Source organism: Lygodium microphyllum, chromosome 2 (genome assembly GCF_053477565.2).
Source record: "Lygodium microphyllum isolate KBCC chromosome 2, Lygodium_microphyllum_v1.1.10, whole genome shotgun sequence".
Lineage (NCBI taxonomy): Eukaryota > Viridiplantae > Streptophyta > Polypodiopsida > Schizaeales > Lygodiaceae > Lygodium > Lygodium microphyllum.
Genome location: NC_141136.1, coordinates 10,874,132 through 10,899,932, shown reverse-complemented (window position 1 = coordinate 10,899,932; position 25,801 = coordinate 10,874,132). Strand labels below are relative to the sequence as shown.

General features: G+C 44.2%; 1 protein-coding gene across 1 annotated transcript in view; it reads right to left on the bottom strand.

The window, feature by feature from the left end:
• The window catches only part of LOC148039475 (uncharacterized), an 80,781-nt gene that overhangs the window by 34,585 nt on the left and 20,395 nt on the right, over positions 1 to 25,801 (bottom strand). The window contains exons 2-4 of the mRNA XM_087691058.1: positions 22,544 to 22,633; positions 22,355 to 22,435; positions 21,867 to 21,998 (exon numbers count right to left, since the gene is read on the bottom strand). Coding sequence (XP_087547184.1) covers positions 21,867 to 21,998; positions 22,355 to 22,435; positions 22,544 to 22,633 — 303 coding nt within the window. The remainder of the gene's footprint in view (positions 1 to 21,866; positions 21,999 to 22,354; positions 22,436 to 22,543; positions 22,634 to 25,801) is intronic.

Here is a 25,801-nt window from a genome sequence, read left to right as displayed (position 1 = left end):
GTGATCAAGAGTACAAGGATCATCCGCCACCAAAGGATATCAAATTTAAAGCATCGCGAAATGCTTCAAATTTGTCACGAGGAAGAGCTTTGGTGAAGATGTCTGCCACATTACTGGTGGTAGGACAATAGACAAGGCTGATATCACCTGCATGTAGCCTCTCTCTGACAAAGTGATAATGGATCTCAATGTGTTTCGTGCGTGCATGAAACACTAGGTTCCGTGCCACTGCAATGGCACTCTGACTGTCAGTGAACAAAGGAGTAGGCTCTGTAACAGATACATTCAGATCAGCTAGCAAGCGTCTAAGCCATACGCATTCGACTGTGGTAGTGAAAGCTGCCTTGTATTCAGCTTCACATGACGATGTGGCAACAGTGGATTGTTTCTTGCTAAGCCAAGAAATGCAAGAAGAGCCAAGAAACAAACAATTGCCACTAGTGGAGTGACGTAAATCATAATCACCAGCCCAATCAGAATCACTGTAAGCATGTAACTGCAGTGGTCCCCCCTTGGCATAAAGCAACCCAAGAGATCTAGTACCCTGCAAGTAGCTAAAAATACGCTTGACAGCTTGCCAATGTGACATACGTGGCTGATGCATATACCTACTCAAGGCTGAAACTGCAAACTGTATGTCCGGCCTAGTGTTGCATAGGTAGATAAGACATCCAACTACTAGAGCATATGTATGTATATCAAACAAGTCACTGTCATCATGTAATGACAGTTTTAGTCCAGGTTCCATGGGGGTACAAACTGGCTTGCAATCCTGTAAGCCAAACTTCTCAAGAAGCTGCCCAATATACCTTGACTGTGATAGCCCAATACTGTGAGCATCATGTATGAACTGGATGCCCAGGTAGTAATGCAAAATTCCCAAGTCAGACATGTCAAAAGTTTGCTGCAAATTTTGATTGAATGCTGAAATCTGATCAGCATGTGTTCCAGTGAGCAAAAGGTCATCAACATAAAGACATATAATCAGCATAGATCCCCCTTCTTTACATACGTAAAGGGTAGACTCAAATGAGCTGTTTAGAAACCCCTGACCAAGCAAGAAAGCATCTATTTTTGCATACCAAGCTCTAGGAGCTTGTTTCAAACCATATGGTGCCTTTTTGAGCTTGCAAACCAAATGTTCTGGGCCTTCAACTGGAAAACCAATGGGCTGCTGTACATAAAGTTCCTCTTGAAGTTCCAGCTGATGGTCGTCATAAGGCTAGGCTTGTTGTCTTGATATCCAGCTGATGCACTGTCCAACCATAATGTGCAGCCAAAGTAATCATAGACCTGATGGTCGTCATACAAGAAGTAGGAGCAAATGTCTCCTCATAGTCAATGCCCTTTTTCTGTGCGTAGCCTTTAGCTACAAGCCATGCCTTGTATTTATCAATGGATCCATCTGCTTTCCTTTTCAGTTTGTAGACCCATTTCGTTCCAATGGCTTTCTTCCCAAATGGCAAAGACACCAAATCCCAAGTTTGATTCTTAGTGATAGAATCTAATTCAGCTAGCATTGTTGCCATCCAATGCACTCTGTGTTATACATCCTCAAAACATTCAAGCTCTTCATTATCAAAAGTACTTGCTGCCATAACAAACTCCATGGTATGTGCTGAATCATGCAAACGAGTTTGCCTTCTAGTACGACCAGCCATGGGTGCATCCAAATGACTATCTTGCATAGTCTGCAAATACCATCTAGGTATCTGTCTAGCTTCCTGACTGTGTGCAAGCTCTTGCTGAATTTCAGTTTCAGCATTATGCTGGATATTCCGATCAGCCAATGGCTGAATTTCTGCACTTTCCATAGGAGCAGCTGGCTGAACATTAGGTTCATTTTCTGAAGCTCCAACTGAATCACCAAAAGTAATGGGCAGCAGCCCTTCAAAAACATCACGGGCAGCCTGATATGTGTCCAAACCAACCAAGGATAATTCTGATTTTTCATCAAAAACAACATCCCTGCCGACAAAAACCTTCTTTGCAATGGGATCATAGATTCTGTAACCTTTGCTCTCACTGCTATATCCCATAAAAATGCACTTAACAGCCTTGTTGTCCAACTTTTTTCTAAGTACTTGTGGAATATGGGCATAGGCAAGACACCCAAAGGTACGGAAGTGGCCAACAGAGGGTTTACGGCTGTTCCAAGCCTCAAAAGGTGTGATGGTCTTCAAGGCTTTGGTAGGGCATCTGTTCAAAATATGGCAAGCGCACATGACTGCTTCCATCCAAAAACTATGAGGCAAGCTCTTTGCCTTCAGCATACATCTGGCCATCTCCATGAGTGACCGATTCTTGCATTGAAAGCCAAAAATGCATCATACACTTCTGACTTCTTTTTCAAACAGTAGACCCAACAAAAACGTGTAAAGTCATCAATGAATGTCACAAAATAGTAACAACCGCCCAATGACATTGTTTGCATAGGCCCACAAACATCTGAATGCACCAACTGCAATCTGGTTGTTGCTCTGAAAGCAACATCACGGGGACATGAGAAACGATGCATTTTTCCCAAAATGCATCCCTCGCATAAGTGCTCAGGAGGTCTCTCCAAGAGAGGTAAGCCATCCAGCATCTGAGTACGCTGCAAAAGCATCAAGCTGCCAAAGTTTACATGCCCCAAACAAGCATGCCATAACTCCGCCTGTATCATAGCACGAGTAAGAGTGGATGTCAAGTATGCTGACTGATCTACTAAAAGAGCATCCAACTCATACAAACCATGACACAAAGATCCTATCAAGACCAAAGTCCTGTGTTCTTTATCTCTAACCATGCAACGGTCATCATCAAATGTGACCTGCAAACCACAACGTGCCAAAGAAGAAATAGATAGCAAATTCTTCTTGATCCCAAGCACAAACAAAGCATCCTGCAGGCGGAGAATAGAGCCATCAATAGCTGTGAGCTGAATCTCCCCAATACCACGAACAGGGTATGATGCATTATTGGCACACTGTACAAATTTCCCAACGGGAGGTGCGCTAACTGAAGCAAACAAATCTCTGCGAGATGTAATATGCCTAGAAGCACCACTATCAAAGAACCAAGTGTCAGCATCTTCGGTAGAGCTAAGTGCTCTATCAACCCAAGAGATGTCATAACTGCAAGTGTAAAAACAATAGTCCCTTTCTACAACAAAGGACGCGAACTCACTAGCAGTGGAAGGAGTAGTAGAAACAGACATTCCTTACCTCCTTCGTACTTGTCTTTTCATACTGCCTTGAACCTCACCATGAGGATTGCCGAGCACCCACTCACTTTTATTCAGCTGGTTAGTTTGCTTCTAGAGAAGGAGCAAACAGGGAAAAATAGTGGTGTGGATGTTATAGTCTCTGAGCAAGCTTTTGTGGCAAGACAGAAAGGCAAAAACAGCAAGGTAAAAAATGCTCCACAGAGTTCTGGTACTTCTGGCACATCACAGAATCAGACACAAGGGGGCACGCAAGCTAAAAAGGGAAAATGTCATTATTGTAAGAAGCCAGGCCACTATATCACTGAGTGCAAGAAGCGCATCGCCAAAGAGAAGAAGAAGGAGTCATGTGAGAGGTGAGGAATTCAAGGTGGTGGATATCAACTGTGTATCCGAAAAGTGCTCATCTACATTCATGAGCTGCTCCCGCAAGTCCTAAATCTTATTCAAGTGATCCTGCATAGAATCACCCTCATTCGTCTTCAAAGTCTCTAACTCTTTCTTCAAGAAAGAGATTCGAGTCTCATTCTTTCCTGCAAACATATGCTCCAAAGTCAGCCATGCATCTCGTGAAGAAGATGCTGAACGAATGTGAGGGATGATGGACCGCTAAACTGCCAAAGCAATCAGCGACAAAGCCTGTGCATCTCGTGTATCCCAAGCTTTTTGAGATGCAGTTCTTGGAGGAGGTGGCTGAGGTGGAGCGGGCTGAGGTCCCCGTTGTCCATGTCCCCCTTGAGGAGGAGTAGCGGGAGCTACAACTCCCGGTCTAGTTTCCTCTCCACTGACATAATCCCATAAATTCTTAGCCACTAATACATTCTTCATCATGAATGACTATAGCGAATAATTGTTTCCATCCAATCTGTCTTCCTTGGATACATATGTAAATACATCACCTCCCTGATTTGCCATGATGACAAATTTCCAAAGACAAATGAGCAATGTCAAAGCAGTAAGGGCTGGAAATCTGCAAATTTCCAGAAATTGCAGCAAGCACACTTCTGCAATTAATGTGCAAGGGTATACTCTGTCAAGAACTGTCTTTAATGCACGCTTCCCAAGGTGCAAACAGTGCTCAGCAACACTGTAATGTCAAAATCCCCAAAATTTCTGCCAAAATTTCTGTCACAAATACCCCAAGATGTGCATTTAATGTGTCTCTGTCACACGGACACAAGCACGTGTCCCAATGCAAAAAACTGATCCTGCTGCTGCACGAACTCTTGTGTTGAAATAAAAAAATGCAAAATGTTACCTTTGCAGAATGATTGCAGCTGACTGACGACGGGCATTGATCCCAAAGCAATGTCTGCGCACAGGAACAGGCTGGCGAACAGAGGCCCACTCATCAACTGGTTGCAGAAACAGGGGCGGATCTGCACAGTCGGTAGCTGGTGGCGGGCTTCTGTAGGTACAGGAGGCGGCATCTGCGGACAGGTGGCACGCGCAGTCAGGACTGGCGCGCGCTGACAGGTGGCGGCTGGGTAGAGTTGGCGGCGCCTGCAGCTGGCGGCGCCGCTGGCGGCGGGAGCTGGCGGCTAGAGCAGAGCTGGCGGCGCCTGTAGACTGGTGGCGGCGCCTGCAGCTGGTGACGGCTGGAGGGACAAAAGGTACTATCGGGGGCGACAGACTGCAGACAAGTGGCTGAGCTCAGAGCTGAGCTCTGATACCAAATGTGAGAGGTGAGAGAATCGGGGTGCAGCTGAGAGTGCAGTAGACAATGTGAGTGTGTTCGACAGAGTGAAGCACGACACCCAAAAAGAATAGTCTGAAAGAGTGTGTAATGAAAGTACAAAGTACAACCCTTAAACCTTAGGGTTGTAGGGGGTATTCACACCCGAACACAGTAAGTGCCCGTAAGTATGTAACATAAGTACATAAGCACATATGAAAATAAGACTATAAGTCTGGGGGAAAAACCTCTCCTACCGAGAGTAAAAAGTGCCCCAGTGTCCTACTGATCACCGACACTCCCATATGAGCGTAGGCGTGAGGCGTGAGTCAAATACCCAACAGATAAGAGTGTACCAACAATGTGTTGGTACATAAAGAATAAAATGTATTTATACTTAGGGCACGTAAAGGATGCATTCACATGTACAATGTGCGTGTACTATACACGGAGGTTACTGGGCCTTTATATCCCAACAACCTCCCACTTAAAGGTCCGATATGAACCTCTAGCTAACCAACTCCCACTAGTCGAATGCAATGCTCGTACTGAGCTTTGCTTAGACTTTTAGTGAGAACATCTGCAAGGTTATCTTGTGTTTTAATCTTGGTCAATGTGATTTGACCATCTTCCAGAATCTGTCTGATGAAGTGATATTGCACATCTATATGCTTTGTGCATGAATGATAGATGGCATTCTTAGCCAGATACACAACACTGTAGCTATCACATCCCAAAACTGTAGTACCCATAGACATGCCGAGATCATCTGCAAGTCTGCTCAACCATATAGCTTCCTTAGAAGCTTCAGTAGCTGATATGTATTCAGCTTCAGTGGTACTCAGTGCAGCAATATTTTGCAACCTGGAACACCAAGAAACAGCCCCACCAGCAACAGTAAAGACATACCCGCTCGTGGACCTACGTGTGTCCGAGTCACCTGCCATGTCTGCATCACAATAACCCTACAAACTAAGTGTGCCCTGCCCATAGCAAATACTTTTTCTTTCTGTATCCTTAAGGTATCGAAGAATACACTTGACAACCTCCCAATGTGCTTTGCCAGGATTTGACATAAACCTGCTAACAACTCCCACTGCATGAGCAATGTCTGGACGAGTAGTAACCATAGCATACATAACAGAGCAACAAGTTGATGCATAAGGAACTCCCTTCATAGCATTTGCTTCCACATCATCTTAAGAACACGCACATTGTATGTGTGAACGCACCATTTACGTGCCCTAACCCTAAGCATAAATACATTTTATTCTTTGTGTACCAACACATTGTTGGTACACTCTTATCGTCTCGTACTTTCACTCTGCTCACACTCTCTCAAGTCGTCACACTCACTAGTTCACTCCGGCTCAAGCTATGTCCCTATCGCTTCCAACACCTTTCAGAAGCCAGGAAACAAAGTCAAGGTAGCATACACAACATACTTTTGCATTTCAATTCAATAGATGGCTGGTTTTAATAGGTTTTGTCGTGCAAGGATTTTCTAGTAGAGATAGTAATGTCTGTCTTACCCATAGAAACATGGAACACCCATTCCAGCCCTTAGGATCGGATTAACGTGTTCCAGCATGTGTCTACCAGATGAAACGCACTTGGAATGTTGTTGCCTGTTCCAACCCCATTTCTGTACCATTCCAACAGCCATTCCCTATTTGGAATGGCCGTTCCCTGAAATCAGGTGGCAATGTCCCCAAATCTGGGGCATTTCAGATGAGGGATTGCCCCAAATTTGGGGCTTTTTCAGCAAGGATTTGTGGCATTGGACTTGAATGCAATGTCCCCAATTTTAGGGCATTTCAGATCAACCATTGCCCCAAATTTTTGGCTTATTCAGCAAGGATTTGGGGCATGGAATTGGCTGCAATGTCCCCAAATTTGGGGCATTTCAGATCAGGGATTGCCCAAAATTTGGGGATTTTTCAGCAAGGATTTGGAACATTGGACTTGGCTGCAATGTTCCCAGTTTTGGGGCATTTCAGATCAAGCATTGCCCCAAATTTTAGGCTTTTTCAGCAAGGATTTGGGGCACGGAATTGACTGCAATGCCCCCAAATTTGGGGCATTTTCAATGTGTTGACCGAATTTTCTTTATATTCCTGGTAACTATGGTGCTGCTTGCCTCTATTATACAAGAAATCCTTATTGATAGATTTGCTAGTAGAGGTAGTAATGCTTGGCTTGCCTCAAGTGCGCGCACCTTTAGCATAAAATAAATAGGCTTAATCTTCTTGTGTCGATGCTGCATGCGAATCTGCAACAAGATTTCTTGCACACTTGAGGCAAGCCAAGCATTACTACCTCTACTAGCAAATCTATTAATAAGGATTTCTTGTATAATAGAGGCAGGCAGGACCATAGTTACCAGGAATATAAAGAAAATTCGGTCAACACATTGAAAATGCCCCATTTCAATGTGCCCCAAATTTGGGGGCATTGCAACCAATTCCATGCAACAAATCCTTGCCGAAAAAGCCCAAAATTTGGGGCAATGCTTGATCTGAAATGCCCAAAAATTGGAGACATTGCAAACAAGTCCAATGTTCCAAATCCTTACTGAAAAAGCCCCAAATTTTGGGCAATCCCTGATCTGAAATGCCCCAAATTTGGGGACATTGCAGCTAATTCCATGCCCCAAATCCTTGCTGAATAAAGCCCCAAATCTGGGGCAATGGTTGATCTGAAATGCCCCAAAATTGGGGACATTGCATGATTGAATATTCACAACGACCTGAACGATGACACACAGCCTGCCTTGTTGCTAAAGGTTTTGCATAGCGCCCAAGAGTTGACTTCCATAATACCTTTGCACCTACAGCTCAAATGGCTACCATACAAACCATTCTTGCCTTGGCTAGCCATAGGAGATGGCCAGTCTATCAGCTAGATGTGAAGTCTGCCTTCTTGAATGGGGATTTGAAGGAGAAGATCTACGTCGAGCAGCCTACTGGCTTCGGATCGTCAGATGGTAAGGTATACAAGTTGAAGAATGTGCAGAAGGCTTGGCTACGTTTGAGACGGAGGGATGCAAGTCCATATCGACTCCTATGGATCCGAACTAGAAGGCCACAGCCCATGTTGATTCCCCTTTGGTGGATGCTACCCGATACATGCAACTCATTGGGTCATTGATTTCGCTCCTCAATACTCATATTGATCTATGTTTTGTCGTAGGTTTATTGGCTGGGTTCATGACTGAGCCCAAGAAAGTACATTGGCAAGCTGCTATGCGGATTTTGCGATTCCTAAAGGGGACCCCCAATCTAGGGATCTTATATTCAGCAGGTACAAATGGTTTAGATCTTGCACTTACAGGTTGGAGTGATTCAGATTGGGCTAGTGATGTGGACCACAGGAGGTCCACGACAGGATATTGCTTTACTTTGGATGCAGGTGCTATTTCTTGGAGCAATAAGAAGCAACCCACCATTGCTTTATCTTCTACTGAGGCAGAGTATCGAGCAGCATCTTCTACCACATGTGAGACAATGTGGCTTCGGAGGTTATTGGAGGAGCTTGGCTGCCCACAGACAAGTCCTACTACACTTCATTGTGACAATGAGAGTTACATTGCCTTGGCCCAAAACCCCGAGTTCCATGCTAGGTTGAAGCACATTGAGATAGAGTACCATTTCATTCGGGAGAAGCTTTTGGATGAGACGATCAATGTGGTCTGCTGCAAAACAGAGGACAACCTAGCAGATTTGTTTATGAAGGTGCTTCCCCAGGCTTTACTCCGATAGCACTCTAGATCCCTCAACCTTATGCTCCGTGTAGGATCTGAGAGGGGGTGTTAGCAATTGTCATCCCCTAGACAGGCATTTCTCAAAGAGAGGCTGTGTACATATGCATTTCCTTGCCAGGCAGCCATTCAAGAGCAGTTTCGTGTGCAGAGCAGGTGGACAGATCTGTTGACAGATCTGTCAGGTGCCATGTCAGCATGCAGTCGCAGGCAGCAGAGTGCCACGTCAGCACAGGCGACAGGTGTGCCACATCAGCAGGCACGTGTGGCAGATTGCAGGCTGCCAAGTGGCAAGCAGCCAGTCGGACAGGGTGCGGTACCAGTCAGCTGCATTTAATGCAGCCGACCTACTTTTTTTTGTCTTTTTCTTTTGGCTATATACAGCGTGGCTCCAGCACACACTCCCATCACTTGCAGTTGCAGATTTCGAGCTGAGATCGGACAGATTGCAGCAGACTTCAAGGTGTACAGCAGGGAGACATCATTGAGGTGGAGATACGCAAACATACGCACTATGCCCATGTACATATCTGCATTCCTTATTCAGCATTCTTCATATTGCAGATCTGAGTTCCTCTCTCTCTTTCTCTCTCTCTCTCTTCTCTCCATGTTCACTCTCTCTCAGTCATATGCTTCCGTATCACTGCACTCTGACAAATCCCTCCCATTCAAAACCCCAAATGCAATGAATTGTTTAGCCTCCCATCTCTTCTATCATCTTCCTCTGTTATTGTTATACCTGAGAGGCCTTCCCTAGTAGAAGGAAGGTGATTGGAACTGGAAGGATTTGCCTCTTCATCCAAACTGCTCCTTTTCATGGGGAGGAGATCTTGCCCTGTTTTTTGGTCTACGTCCCTCATGGAAAATCTAAATTTCTTCCCAATCATAGAAACAACCTTTACCCAAACTTCTTGATCTTGTTTGACCACTGCTTTCCAGCCAACCATGTCTCATCAAGCCCCCTCCATTGAAGTTGCGCAATTAACTAAGAAAACACTTCAGTGCATTCAGTCCCCCCCAAGACTCAAAACAACCAAAGAATATTGATCCCCCAAGTGAGACCTTCACATGCTCCCGCATCGAAGAAGACTTGTTGGGATTCAAGGTCCGCATTGTTGGGTGTAAAGGCCCTTTATGGGCTCTCCCGTGTATATATTACTTCACACATGTGAACCCACCCTAACAAGTGTAAGTGTATTGTACCCTAAGTATAAATACATTCTTTTCTTCTTTGTGTGTACCACACTGGTACACACCTATCCGACGACTCACTCTCACACTATCACTGTCAACACTCTTCAGCTCTGAGTCATTGAACTCCTCGATTATTGTGCCTGCTCTCAGCTCTCTTTCTCTATCTGCTTCCGCTTCAACTCTGCAAACTGGTATCAAAGCCAATGGCTCACGCAAGCAAGCAATCGATTTGTCAGGCCGTTGAGGAGTAGGCGATCAGGTATCAAGCGACTGACTGGTCGGGTGCAGCTAACAGGCCAGTGTGTCAACAGTCGAACGATGCAGGCGGACGAATCTGCACGCGTGATGGCTTACAGTGTGTCAGGCGCGTGACAGCTTACAGCGTGTCAGGCAACTTGACAAGCGACTACTGCACGACGGGATTGGAGGCGACTGCTGCGCGACGGAACTGGAGGCGTGCAGCGCGACGGAAGACTGTCATGTGACAGTCGACAGGTCATCACGTCGCATGAACGACGTGGGCAGAAGATCAACGGCCTATTTTTCTTTATTTTACTTCATCTTATTTTCCCCTCTCTATCGGGTGTTCACACATACAAGCACAAAGTGCAAATTTGTTTCTTAAAATTTGGGGCTTTTCCCAAATTTGGTGCCTGACACATATTGCAGTGACCTCTGGACCATAAATTGCATACATTGAGTGCACAAGCCTCAGAAATTTTTGGGGATTCTCAAATGCAAGTGAAATTTTTGCTTGGTTGAGTCAATTTCTTGGAAATTGTGCACTCTTGGATCCCAAAATTCGGGGATTTGCAGAAATCATGAAACTTCTGCAACATTAGCCCGCACTTGATGCTCGGGAAGATGTATTTATGCAATTGGAGCAGATTCACTGCAGAAATTTTGGGGCTTTTTACATCGTTGATGTATTTTTGAGTCATTTTGAGACTGGACAGTGAAATTTGCAACAGATTCACTGCTGAGTGGGAGTCTTTAGAGTTTTGGATGCTTCAAATGTTGAAAAAGGGCAGCTTCTCTTGGTACATGTATTGCTGAATACTCATTATGGAGTGAAACAGTGGTAAATACAGCATTTGGGTCATTGCATTTGGGAATTTTGGTGATGTACTACTGAAGTCGAAGCTATCCCTAATGCAAAGATATCAAACTTGATTCGTGCATATGTTGTAATCAGTACTTGAGACTGAAATTTGCAGTTAAACATCTGCTTCTTGGACACCTTGGAAGTACAAGAGTGTGTACTTGTTGTTACAATTCAAAAACCTTGCTATTGGCTGAAAGCATTCAGCCCTTTATTGCAGTTGTGTATTGCTGAAGATGGCTAGCAGTGCATCTACATCTGACACAAAGAATCTCTTTGAGATTCCTAAATTTTACGAAAATGGTTTTGATCTTTGGAAAGATCGTATGCAAGGTATACTCTTTCTAAAGGATGCTTTAGAAGAACATAAGACTATTGCTTTGTCAGATGAGGATTGGGCTAAAATGAATAAAAAGGCCATTACTTACATTAAAATGGCCATCACAGATGATATCTTGGTTGATATAAAGGGGCTTGATACTGCCTATGTAGTTTGGGAGAAACTCAAGGCTACTTATGAGAATACAACTCCTGTCAATTACGTACATCTCATGCGGAAGTTGGTCAACTTGAAGCTTGATGAGTCCAAATCTCACTCAGAGCATTTGAATGCTTTCACTAGTATTTTGAGTCAGTTACAGGATGCAAGTTTGCCAGCTTTTGATCCTAAATTGAGGGCTATCTTCTTGCTCATGACCTTGCCCAATTCATGGGAAGCATTGGTTGTGTCATTGAGCAATAACCCCAACTTGGCATTTGATGGTGTGCATGGTTCTATTCCGAATAAAGAGATTAGACACAAGGCAAGTGGGAAAAACAGTGAATCAACCTACAATGTAAGAGGAAGAACTGAAAAAAGATATAATGCTGCAAATAAAAACAAAAATCGCAGCAAAAGCAAGGAAAAACAGCAAGATGTAACTTGTTATCAATGTAGTCGCAAAGGGCACAAAAAGCCCCATTGCAGGTATTTTAACAAGGAACAAGAACGTAAGAAGCAGGCTAATGCAAAAGACAAAAAGAATGACAAGAATGGCAACTCCACCCCTAAAGAGATAGAAAAAGTAAATGTGGTATCTAGTGTTGTTATTGAGGAAATAGAAGATGATAAAGATGCCGATTTGCTGGTTGCATTTTCAGATCCACTTGCTATGACAGTGGAGGACATGTATGTCACTAAAACTGATGTGATAGATGCTTTGTTGTCAACTCATGATGATTTGTCACAATCGTGGATTGTTGACAGCGGTGCTTCTTTTCATGTAACTCCATCTCTGAAGTGTTTTTCTACTTATGCAGAAGGTAATCTTGGAAAAGTCTACCTTGGCAACAATCATGCATGTGATATTGAAGAAATGGGCACCATACACTTGGCTCTAGAAAATGGTCAGGAATTGATTCTCATAATGTTAGGTATGTTATTGGCATCAAGAAAAGCTTGCTTTCTGTTGGGTAGCTAGACAGCAAAGATTACTTCACTACTTTTGGTGGTGGTATATGGAAAATCCAAAAGAATCTATGCTAGTCACTAGAGGTGGTAAGAAGGGGAGACCGTATTATCTCTATTGCAAGGCACTTCCTGCAGCGTTTGTTGCAGTTGCTGAAGTACAATCACACATGGAGTTATTGAACATGGCACAAGCGTCTTGGACATATGAGCCAAAAGGGTTTGCAAGAACTCTCTTCGCTTGGAAGAGTTGATGTGAAAAGCTCAAAGCCTGACTTTTGTGATGACTGTGTTCTTGGTAAATATGTAAAGAGTCCATACTCTCATGGAGCCTCTAGGAAGGCATGTATCTTGGATTTAGTCCATTCTGATGTTTGCACCATGCCAATAAAAACTCATAGTAGTTTCCATTATTTTGTGTCTTTTATTGATGACCATTCTAGGAAGCTATGGATCTACTTGCTTAAGCAGAAAAGTGAGGCATTGGATGCTTTTAAAAGGTTTTATGCATTTGTTAATACTCAAAAAGGCTTAAAGTTAAAATGCATAAGAATAGATAATGGGGGAGAGTATGTATCTAAAAAATTCAATAAGTTTCGTGATGACAATGGGATTAAACGAGAGCTTAAAGCTCCTTACAATCCATCATCTAATGGTGCGGCTGAGCGAATGAATCACACGTTATGTGAGAAGATTCAAAGCATGCTGTCCACAGCTAATCTCTTGCAATCATTTTGGGGAGAGGCACTTAAAACCGCAGTGCATATTTGCAACCGATCTCCACATCATGCACTTGAAAGTGACATCCCTAAAGAGGTTTGGTTTGGCAAACCTGCTTCATGTGACCACTTAAGAGTCTTTGGCTACGAATGCTATGTACATATACCTGTTGATAGCAGAACCAAACTTGACATGAAATCTCATAGAGGCATCTTCATGGGTTATGGAGATGAAGGTGAAATGGGCTATTGAGTTTGGGTTCCAAGCATAAAAAATGTGCTACGCAACCGGGATGTGGTATTCAATGAGTCAAAGCTGGTGAAAAATGTCACATCTAATGACTCAAACAAAAAGAAAGTTAAATTTCAGCATGTTCAGTTACTTGAACAGCCATCAACCACTGAAAACTCAGCTCCTTTTGATGCTGATTATGACAATCAGCATATCATTATTGAGCCAAATGAAAATGGGCAGCAAGGGGATGCTGAACATTAGCTTGAGCACCAAAATCAGCATGCTGAAAATGAATTACAGCAGCCTGAAATTGTATTACAGCAACCTGAACATGCAGTTCAGCATCCAAACAATGAGGTCATTGGCATTCCCTTGGATGTGGATCCATTACCTGATATCACAAATCATTGGGTAAGAAGGTCTACACGTGTCAGAAGACCTATAGAAAGATTTGATCCTTCTTTGGACTGCATTTTGCTCACAGATGAAGGTGAGCCTCTTACGTATAAAGAGGCCTTATCATGTGAATTAAAGAAAAAGTGGGAGCTAGCCATGCAGGAAGAAATGAAGTCATTGTATCAAAATGATACTTGGGATTTGGTTACATTGCCCAAGGAGGATAGAAAAGCCATTCCTAACAAATGGATCTATAAAATCAAATGTGTGGATGGCAAACCCAAATACAAAGCCAAACTTTTGGCTAAGGGCTATACACAAAAGGAGGGCATTGATTTTCAAGAAGTGTTTTCTCCTGTTGTCAAAATGACCACTCTTCGAGTGTTATTTGCCATTGTGGCATCTATGGATCTTGAATTTGATCAGACGGATGTTAGAACTGCATTTCTAAATGGTGATCTAGAAGAAGAGCTGTACATGAAACCGTCAAAGTGCAACGATGCGGAAGCGTGGGACCAAGACTGAGAGAGAGAGAACGCAGAGAGAAGAGAGAGAGAGACAGTGGAAGATGAAGATCTGTTGTATAAAGTGTGCTATATACAAAGATATGCAGATATGTACATGGGCACAATGCGTGGGACTGCGCATCTCCACCTCAACGATGCAACCTGCTGTTCACCTCGAAGTCCGCTGCAGTCTGCACGATCTCCAACCTGAAATCTACAAACAGAGATGTAATCTGCACGAGCCTCCAGCCTGAAATCTGCGATCAGTAGTGGGAGAAGACTGCTGGATATCGGCTATAAATATCCACAGAATAGGCGCCAGAAAAGACGGGTCAGCGGCATTAAATGCAGCCGACTGGTGTAGTAACAGGTCGGACTGCCACGTGGCAGTCCGACTGGCCAGACCAGAATCTGACATCGCTAACATCCCCTCTCAAAGCCTGGGCGGGGCAGAAGCCTGAGGGATCTGGCATGTCGCCGAAGGAGAGCCTGGGGAAGCGCCTTCGTAAACAAATCTGCAAGATTGTCCTCCGTCTTGCAGTACTCCACCGCGATGGTCTCATCCAGAAGCTTCTCTCTAATGAAGTGGTACTGGATCTCTATGTGCTTCGTCCGGGCATGGAAAACAGGATTCCGTGCCAAGGCAATGCAACTCTCATTGTCACATTGCAGCAAAGTAGGACGAGTCTGGGGGCAACCAAGCTCCTCCAACAATCTTCGAAGCCACACAGCCTCACATGTGGTGGAAGACGCGGCCCGATACTCCGCCTCAGTAGAGGAAAGGGCTACCGTGGGCTGCTTCTTGCTACTCCATGAGATAACACCTGCACCCAAGGTAAAGCAGTAACCTGTGGTAGACCGCCTGTGGTCCACATCACCAGCCCAATCCGAGTCACTCCAACCTGCAAGTACAAGATCTGAACCACCTATGCCTGCTAGATAATGAATCCCTAAGTCAGATGTCCCCCTCAAATACCGAAGTATCCTTTGGGCAGCCTGCCAATGCACCGTCTGAGGTTCACTCATGAACCCCGCCAAGAGCCCAACAGCAAAACAAAGATCAACACGAGTGTTGAGGAGCCAAATCAATGATCCAATCAACTGACGATAGCGGGAAGCATCCGCCATGGGAGAAGCTAAATGTGAAGTGGCCTTCCAGTTCGGATCCATAGGAGTAGAAATGGTCCGACAATCCTCCATCGCAAAAGAAACCAAGAGCTCCTGTACATATCTCTGCTGAGAGATGAAAATCCCCCTCTGAGACTGACAAATCTCATGGCCCAAGAAGAAATGCAGTAGACCCAAGTCCGTCATCCCGAACATCTAATGTAAAGCTGTCTTTGTCTCTTTGACCTTCTGTGCATGATCACCTGTGACAATCAAATCATCAACATACAACACAAAAAGCACACAACCAGCCTCGGAAGTGTGTACATAAAGCTGCGGATCGGCCTTGGAACGCCGATATCCCAACTGTGACTGAAGGAATGAATCAATCTTCTCGTTCCATGCACGCGGAGCCTGCTTGAGGCCATACAAGGCCTTCTTCAACCTGTAGACTTTCCCATCTGAAGATCCAAAGCCAGGAGGCTGCTCGACATAGATCTCCTCCTTCAAATCACCATTGAGGAAGGCCGACTTCACATCCAGCTGGTAGACACGCCATCTCCTATGGCCAGCTAAGGCAAGAACAACTCGAATAGTCGCCATACGAGCAGTGGGGGCAAAAGTGTCATGACAATCAATCCCTGGGCGATGTGCAAAACCTTTAGCAACAAGGCAAGCCTTGTGCTTGTCCAAAGAACCATCGCTAAGGTACTTGGTCTTGAAGACCCATTTGACGCCAATCACCTTCTTATTCGGGGGGCAAGGCACGAGATACCAAGTGCCATTCCTCTCAATAGCCTCCAACTCGGCTTCCATAGCTTTCTTCCATGGTGCGGACTGTAAAGCCTCCTTCACAGAGGTGGGCTCTTGATCCTGCATAACACGGGCCATCAAACAATAGTTAGAGCAAACAAGCTCCGTAGAATGTGCCTGGTGCCTCCGTGACCGCCGCGGACCATCCTGCGCTCCCCACTCCTCAGGGACCCCCTCGATCCCTGAATCACGGAGTGTGTCACAGGCCCAACGAGGAGGAGGCCGGACCTCTCCTCGTCTCTCTCCATCAGCTGAAGACTCTGGGAGATCCACCGGTGGTAACTCCTCGGGGATGACCGGTGGAACAGTAGACTCTGTATCGGAAACAGAACCGGAATCAAAAGGCGTTGGCTCCAAAGAAACTGTCTCGGGAGCCCAACTCTCCCCTGGATCTCCAAAAACGGGATGCTCCTCACCCGCTGCTATGGCCGGAACCTCCACGAACCGCGCATCTCAACTGGTGTACACATCCCGCTTGACGGGATCATACAAACGATAGCCATGGGACTGAGAGCTGTAGCCAACAAACACCTGTCTTCGGGAAGCTGCTTCAAATTTATCACGATGAGCCTTGGGAATGTGAACATAGGCATCACACCCAAAAACCCTAAAATAAGAAACATCGGGCTTAGTCCCAAAGTATGCCTCAAAAGGTGTCATCCCATCAACGGCCGAAGTGGGGGAACGGTTAAGGATGTGGACTGCAATAGCCACAGCCTCGGCCCACAGAAACTGAGGTGTCTATCGGTGCTCCATCATGGTGTGCGCCATCTCGATCACACTTCGGTTTTTCCGTTCAAGAATGCCATTTTCTTGAGGAGTGTTGGTATTAGCAAACTCCTGGCGAATACCTTTATCTACACAGAAACGAGCAAACTCATTAGAAACAAATGCACCACCCTTGTCGGATTGCAAGGTCTTCAATCGCCGGCCTGATTGGTTCTCCTCAAAGAGAAGCCAATCCTTGAAGTGGGAGAAAGCCTCCGACTTCAACGCCAAGAAATAGGCCCAAGTCATCCTGCTGTAGTCATCTACGATCAACATGAAGTACGAGCTTCCTCTCAAGGACTCGTTCCTCATAGGGCCACAAAGATCCGTAGATACAAGCTCCATCGGTGAAGTAGACCGCCGCGAAGCTTTGTTGGAAATCGCATCCCTATGTTGTTTCCCACGAATGCAGGAGACGCATGGCTACTGGCTCACCACTATGTCCGGCAACCCTCGAACAAGTTGACCACGTGACGCCCTCCGAAGATAATCATAGTTGAGGTGACCAAACCGAGCATGCCATAGCTCTGACTGTGTCTGAGAGGTAAGAAGAAGAGTAGGGAGGGCGGTAGAAGACATCAATTTGTAGATGCAGTTCTCCTCATATCCTGATGAGAGAACCTTCCTTGACGCACGATCAAGGACTCGCACCGAATCACTATCAAACTCCACCAAAAGTCCAAGGGAACAAATCTTATGAACCAAAAGTAGATAATACCCTAAACCTGGCACATGCAAGACCTCCGAGGTATGGGTACCACCACATCCATCTGGAATAAGCTGCATCTCACCCCGTCCTGCAATAGACACCGAAGAGCTATCTCCAATGAGAATCTACCCACGCGAAGGTCGCAACTGGGCAACACCAACAACTGATGAAGGAGTCATGTGCCGGGAGGCACCACTGTCAACGATCCACTCTCGAGACTGGGGAGCTGTCATCGCAGCATCAGAAGCATTCGATGTAGAGTCCTCAATGACAGCTAGATGAAGAAACGCAACTGATGAGGGTGAAGCCACCGCTCCAGAATCCTTCGTGTCCTTCTTGTTGGTGTCCTCCTTGTCTTTGTCAGGGCAATCCTTCTTCCAATGGCCAGTCTTTCCACAAATATGGATTCTTTGTCCTTGTCCTTCTTTGATTTGTTGTCCTCCTTCTTCTTTTGATCCTTCCCCTTCTTCTGAGAGGCCTGACCTGTCAAAGCTTCCGACTTGGAAGCATGTTGTCCCTTCAGTTGTTCCTCTTGGTCCAAGACCATAGGAACCAGCTCTTCCCACCGAAGAGTAGACTCTCGCCCCGAAGCAATAAGGGCGGAGTAGAAAGCACCGAATCGTGGCGCCAACTGGGACAAAAGTGTGATCGCCATGTCTTCGGAGGAAATCGGTTTCCCCGCATTCTGATTCCACAATCTCCTTGGTTAATCCAAAATCCCCCTACTATCCAACAATCAACAAACAGATTGGGCAATTCGCCCCTTGAATTTCACCCAGGACTTGCTCTAATTCAACCCCAACTGGTCAAATGCTACCCCAATTTTGCAATGGAATAGCTGGGCATCTGAAATCCCTGACAATACAACAAAATTGCAAGTGCTGATTTTAGTGTGCGATGCCTTCTCCTATTGGCATGAGTCCCAAGGAGGCTGTTAAATTCTAATTTCTACAAAAATTTAGAATTTAAAGCAAAAAATCCCTCTACTTCCACCAAATATGGCTGAGAAATGCTGAGATCTCTTGAGAATTGACTAGAGAATGTGAGAGAAGGCCAAAGAAGAGAGAAATTCCTGATTTCCATGCCGGAAATGGATGAAATTGATTGTTGCCTGCTCTGATCAGCCCAGGTTACTGTCGCATGTAGCAAGGGAAGAACCCTGCTGTTGTCACCTGCATTAAATGCTATCAACTGCATCTATAGGCATCATAAATGTTGTCACCTACATCACCAAGGTCTCTTGCAGCAATTAGCAGCCTCCTAAATGTCTCCACAACAGCAAATTCTGATCAGCAACCTTCTCTCTCTCTCTCTCTCTCTCTCTCTCTCTCTCTCTCTCTCTCTCTCCCCCTGCATACAACCCAAAGCTTCAATGAGGATACTAGGTTAAGCTAGAAAATGATGACAACACCAGAGACAATGATGGCAATGAATATGATAACAATGCTGGCGACAGAGTGTGCAGTCAACAATCCTTGCAAATAACAAAGAAGAATGGCCAAGTAGAATGATTTGCCCAAATTGCAGGGGATAGCTATACAATGCCAAAAGTGGTTGAAATGGCCGACAAATAGCTGCATAATAAAATAATGCAATCAACCTCATCAAAACTGGCCGACGAGCACACACAAGGGACAAAAATGCTAACGTGGTATAAATTGTGGCCGACCTGAGCAAAATTACTAATGTCCTAGGCTAGCGGCCCACAAAAATAGCTGGAAACCTGCACTGCACAATGTGAACACACCTAACTTGACTAAAAAGAAAATGCATGCTCTAGAAAAAGCAGCCTCCTCCATCAAAACACATGACAAACTAAATGTCAGAGCTCCTAATGTCCCATCTGACTCAGACTAAGGCTGACACTCTGCATAACAAACATGAAAACTAATACCCCCTCTCAAATCCTCGATGTGGTTGAAGATTGAAGAAGAGGCCGACCCAAGGGTGACAAAAAGAGTGTCAATGCCAATGAAGCCTGTCGATGTAGACTACCAATGAAGAAGCTCCTCGGGATCCTAGGACCCCCCTTTGAAACACTAGGGGGCCAAGGAATCCACACTTGTATCATCGATATCATCCCCTACTAAAAGGAATGGGAGGTATGAGCACAATGTAGACAGCAGTGGAGAGAAGGCATCAATTGAAGGAGAATATGCAATGGATGAGATAGACTGAGTGGAAGGACAAAGTCCTATTTATAGATGTGGATGCTCCCAAATTCGGGTTTCGCTTATGGAACAAAGACTCTCCCTAGGAAAATTTGGTAATCTAACAAACGTTCAGCAATAAGCATGTTTTAGGGATGTATTAAACAGCTAATCAGTTTATAATGCATTTTTCAGCTCAACATTGCAGTTGGAGAAGAAGAAAGTGCAGGTGTAGCAATCCCAAAGATGTGGGCAGCAGCAAACGCAGTATCCTAGGGGAAAAACACAGCTGTCTGGATGATCCCGGAAGCAAGAACCAGCACCAACATGAAAAAATGCAAGCAGCAAATTGTCCCGATGATGACATCAGCTAGGTCAGTCAGAACAGCACCAAAAAGCAGCTGTTCCAACGTTGGAAACACTGGACAAATGGCTCCAAACAGGTCACTGCATTTAGGATTCCAAAAAAGCAAGGCACCATCTGTACAGCAACAAGACGGCCTGCTGGACAGCAAACACAGCCAATTTGGGGGTGGCAGCAAATTTGGCAGCAAGGGTAAGCCAGCAGCAAGTAGACAGCAAGGGTGAGAGTGCAACAGATGCATGCAAGGATATGTAGAGTGGCTGGACAAATCCCTATTTATAGACACATGAGCCAGCTCTCTAGGGTGGTGCCTGGCACTCTCAAGGTGGCACCCAAACGCTTTTAGGAGATTTAAAGTGGGTGCTTTGACACTTTTGGGACATTTAATATTTGAGTTTTGGGTATGTTTTAATAAGCTTATAAAGGAGATCAAAGTGGATTAACCTTTTGTAGTTTAACATCCCCTCTCAACTCAAGCCAAAAGAGACCCCAAGGCACAGCATGAAAAGGAAAGCATGAACACTGATAGAAAGAAAAGAATGCATGAACATAAGAAACTCAGAACAAACAGGCAATGGAATCTATAAGATGAAGCACAAGATGTGCAGTACAATGCCAGTAGGGCACTGGCACAATGATGACCAGCAGCCATAGTGCCTCCAGCCTCCCTCAAGGATGCAGGTGATGCGATACAACCACCAAGAGTAATGTGGAGCATATATAAAAGCCTCGGGGCAAGATGCAAGACAAGTGAAGAAACCCTAAAAGCCCAAGGGTGGAACACGAGACAGCTGAAGAAACTCTAAAATGGGCCGCCCTGCTGCCTCTGTCCAGCACCCAACTGAAGGATAAGCACAATGCCTGAAGCACATGATACATACAAAAACAACACAATCTCCCTCTCTCCAAAGATCTCCAGCAATGCTATGATGATGTAAATAGGAGTGCAAGCCTATATGTAAGGCGGCAGTGAGGGAGACCCCAGAGGATCAGATCAGCCAATGTCCAAGTGCCCAATAGGTCGGCCATAAACACAGCCACCCAGTGGAATAATGAAATGGCTGAATCTCAAAGACTAGATTCTACTATTTTCCTTGTATTAGCTATTGAGGCCTCTCTATTCAAATTGCCAAATGCCATTACTCTTTCTATTATTAGAAGATCCTCAAGACCGCACACTATAATATTCTCAAAAGCAAGAAACAATTGTTTCAAGCTACCATCATGAAGAAAATCCTGCAATCATTTCCGGTTAACTTCACAAACTAACAGGTTGCAAAGGAACTCCACCCATTAACATCCTACAATTACTTTTGCAAGTACTGTGAATAGAACAAAAGGATCAAGCATTATAAAGAGAATTGGAGACAGCCACAAAACTAGCAAGTTGCAAAAAGGATTCAATTCCCCTGGCCCCCTAATCGCAGAGCTCTCAATAAAGTAAAATTGATGCTTGAATGATCACATTTTACTATCTCAATAATCCACCCAAAACAGAAATCTTGTACTAGCGTACTAGAAAAGCAGAGCTCTCATTTCAACATACATATGCAGTGATTAGCATATGTTATATTGATCATGAAAGAATGGCAAGGCATGCTTACTTTGGCATCCAGCTTTCAACAAAGAAAAATGTGAAGTCATTCATAGTACATCTAACTTTCACAGAAAAGAAGGCAATTCATAAGTCTGGATTTACATGTTCAAAGGAAGCACCTTCACTGAACTCCCACTCGGAAGTGCAGCTTGAGAGAGGCTCTGCTGCAAATCCAAGCGAAACTGTGCATTTCTGAACATATAGCCTGTCATCATCACACTGTACATAAGTTGAGCCAGATTCTCTGCCACCTGCCAGAGAAACAATGGCACATCAATGCTAACATTAACTGTTGAAGCTCATTAAAGCTAATAACAGGCACTTATAGTTATTGAGTTGTGAGATGATCAGTAACATTTGACCATTGAGTTCAGGAACAGATGCAAGCTATTACTGGCAAATTCAGTGCTTATTGTTACATCTTACAAATCACATTTTAGAGTATTTTAAGAAAAGGAATAGGGATTTAGATAAACTTTAATGGGTATTTTAAGAAAAGGAATAGGGGGTTTTAACTTTAGAAAATTTTTAAAAAGTAATAATACTACAAATACCATGATGATCATAATCTAACTAACTGAAAGCGCCTACTTAGTTACCAACTTACAGTCGAAACAGTAACTGCAAAGAACTGTGGTGGCAAGGTCCCCAGCATGTTTGTCACAGTTTGACGCATAGCCTCTACAACCTGCCACCAAGACATTAATAAATTTGAACCCAGTTGCACAAGTTCAAAAAGAAACACTCAGAAGAAATTATAAAATGTCTAGAACTTTGTAATTTATAGAAAGAAAACCTGTTGAGGGGCTCTTTTCACAAAAAGTTCCATGAACTCTGGCTGAACAGTCTTTACATACTCCAATAACATATCCCTTCGGCTTTTTGACTGCCAAAACCAAACACATAAAAGTGAAATTTTTCCCTATTAAAAATTTCAGCTTTGAAATGTAAATTCTTATGGGCCTTGTTTACAGAAATCCCAATCTTCAACAGCAAGGCTTCTGAAATTGTGGCCCACCTAGAGAGCTGCCTTGGCAGTTGTCTGCTCTAAGGCAGCTTGCAGGGTGCATGCATACGCTATGCCCAACAGTCATTACACATGGTGAGTGTCAAGACGAAGCTCTGATATGAAAACTTGCTCTCAGAATCATGCAGACAACACAGTTGTCATGATCAAAACAAAGTGATATGATGACTCAAACTATACAAATAACAGTTACTCTCGGATAACACGAAGATACCCACTAAATATGCAAGCTGTGTGTGTATACTGTACAAAATGAAGACAAAAGCATGTCAAACCCAAGAAGTGAAAAATACTATATAATAAGCAACTAAAACACAAATATAAGTAAATTCAAAATGAGATACAGCTGGCCATAGCATAAAGGTATAGCTCAAAGGACAATCATCAAAAAGCTAAAGCACAACAACTAACCTGTTATCTACTGTCTGGGCACAAACATTGGCATGGTCTTTAGCCAGAAGTAAACATAAGCAGAGAATTTTACATCAAATGTTCCTACATGTGCATTTTATTGGCGAGCCTTTGGGACATCCCTTTAGCTAAGCGCACTTTTTGGTACATGTGCTATACATATCATAAACCACCCAAACTATTGTCTTTCTTGCCACATCCAAACAAGATTTCAATGTTGCATCCCCCCTTCTACACTAAGACCCTCACCCTAAAGCCTTCATATAGCCTTCAAAGTCCTTAATCCATGCAACCAGCATCGAAGCACAATTGGGCACAAATTGGATCTTAAACAATTGTCTGTGGGTTCCCAAGTTGTAGACAGGCAATCTCCTTCCAATCTGCAGCAAATTCTTTAGACCTACAAGCAATCTTCTTGATCTCAAGGCTTCAATTAGTGGGCACCCTTCTCAAGGAGGCTGAGAAACCCTAATTACAGCAATAATTGAGTTTAATTACAGCAAAACAATGCTCTATACTTTCAAAACTGCTGAGGAGAGAGAAATTTGGTAGAAGAGAGAGAATGGTTGGCCTAATGCCCAAGGAGTCCTTAATCAGCTGTCACCTCCTGATGAGGAGCCAAAATGGTTCTGGCCTGCAAAAACAGTCCACCTTGATAGTTAAAAACCTCACTGACAGCAATCAGCCAGCCTGGAATGACATTCCCTAAGTCTCAACTCTCAGCCAGTCCCCCAATGGCATCTGACAACCTTGCATAGCATGTTCTCTCACCTTCTGCCAAGTGGCACATGTGCACAACATAACTAAACCTAAGTAATAATTTAAAACTCATGACCCTGTGGCACATAGGTTCTCTGATGGAACTCGAGTCCTTATCTGCCATGGCACGGGTGTTTGTGTGCAAGTACACTCCAAAATGAGCTTAAACCAATGAGATTGTCGTGGGCCATCTTACCACTCCCACTCTTTTAGATACCCTCAATGTCTACGTCTTTGAGGGTGTGACGAGGCCATCAAGGAGGCCGAAGCTCTTGCTCCTCTATCTCTAGATCTAAATCTCAAACTATACCAAGTGTGCAACTAGAAGCAATGAATTATCCTCAACCTGAGCCTCATCCTCTACAAGCTCATGCTACACTAGTGGTTGTAACTGTTAGCAATCATGTGTGTCCTGTGTGGTCATCTCTAAAACCAGCCTTCCTCCTCAGAGAGAGTGGTAATGACATGATTTTACAATACAGCAAGCATAAAATTCACATAAACTGAAAATGCAAATGTTACCACTTTAATCTTGGACATTGGACACCTTGTTGACCCCAAAACTAGTGCCCCTTTCAGTCCACTAATCCAAATGCCCCTTGCTGTCACAAATGATCAACAAGCCTTCAAACTAACTTACCCCTTGCTTTGCTTGGGGATTGGCCTTCACCCTACTCCTTGAAAGACAAATTTAGCCCCAAATCTGATATTGGTTGGCTGGCCTCTTAAATCTCCCACACTTTTGCCACTGGCACCAACTCATATTTCGAGGTCCTAGGTCTGACACCATGGAATAATTAACTTACACCTCACATGTGCAAGCCAAATGAACACATTTAATTAACTTCTAATCAAATGCTAAGCAACGCAATAAAATTTCACGTCCTCGTGACATCTCCAAGCCTGTTAGCCTCAATCTGAGTCAAACAGGGGCATTAGGAGCACTAACATTGTATTTGTCTGTCATTTTATGTGTTTTAGACACTTTAGATAGAAGGCACATTACTGCATTCCTCTTTGGGCACTTTTTGCCTTATTTAGGGTTTTGCCACTTTTTTGCCTATATAAAGGTGACTTGCCCTTCTGCTTTCGTTATCCCTCATGATTAGCCAGCCCTCGTCATTCTCTCATCCCCCTGCTACCGTCTCGCACCACACTGACGTGTAGAGCTGTGTGTTGGGGCTGACTGTTGCAGCCTTGTCCCTTCAATCATCGCAGTCACATTGTTTTTTCTCTCTCTTGTGTTCTCTTTGTCTTTTCCTCTCCCTATTTACTTTCCTCTTTCCATTGTGCACTCTCACATGGTATCAAAGCCACGCGTGGGAGATGGAGATCTTGAAGAGAAGCATGCTATTTGAAATGAAACTTGCCAGGCATCATCCTGATTCCTTACGTGCTGCAAACCACGCGTGGGAGATGGAGAGCACTCTAAGGCTGCATTTATCAGGGCAAACTTGCGTTTTGACCTAGCCGACCATCTAAAATTGGGCAGCTATCACAAGGATATGAAAATTTATTGTTTTGCTTAGCATTTGATTAAAAGTTAATCAAATGTGCTAATGCAACTTGCACATGTGAGGTGCAAGTTAATTATTTCACAGGGTGCGACCCAAGACCCGAGATATCAATTGTTCCTCTCTATCCACATTCAACAATCTGGATGGGACAAACTACCCTCTATGGTCATGCCATAAGGAGTGCCTCCTCAACGACTGTGACCTTTGGGATTTTGTTACTGTCCCTATACCTTGACCTACCGTGGATCCTCACGATGGTGTGACCACAGATTCAACAACTTTATGGGATCGGTTGAATGCCATAGCCGCTCTTTTCTCTTTTTTAATTGTGTAGATTCTG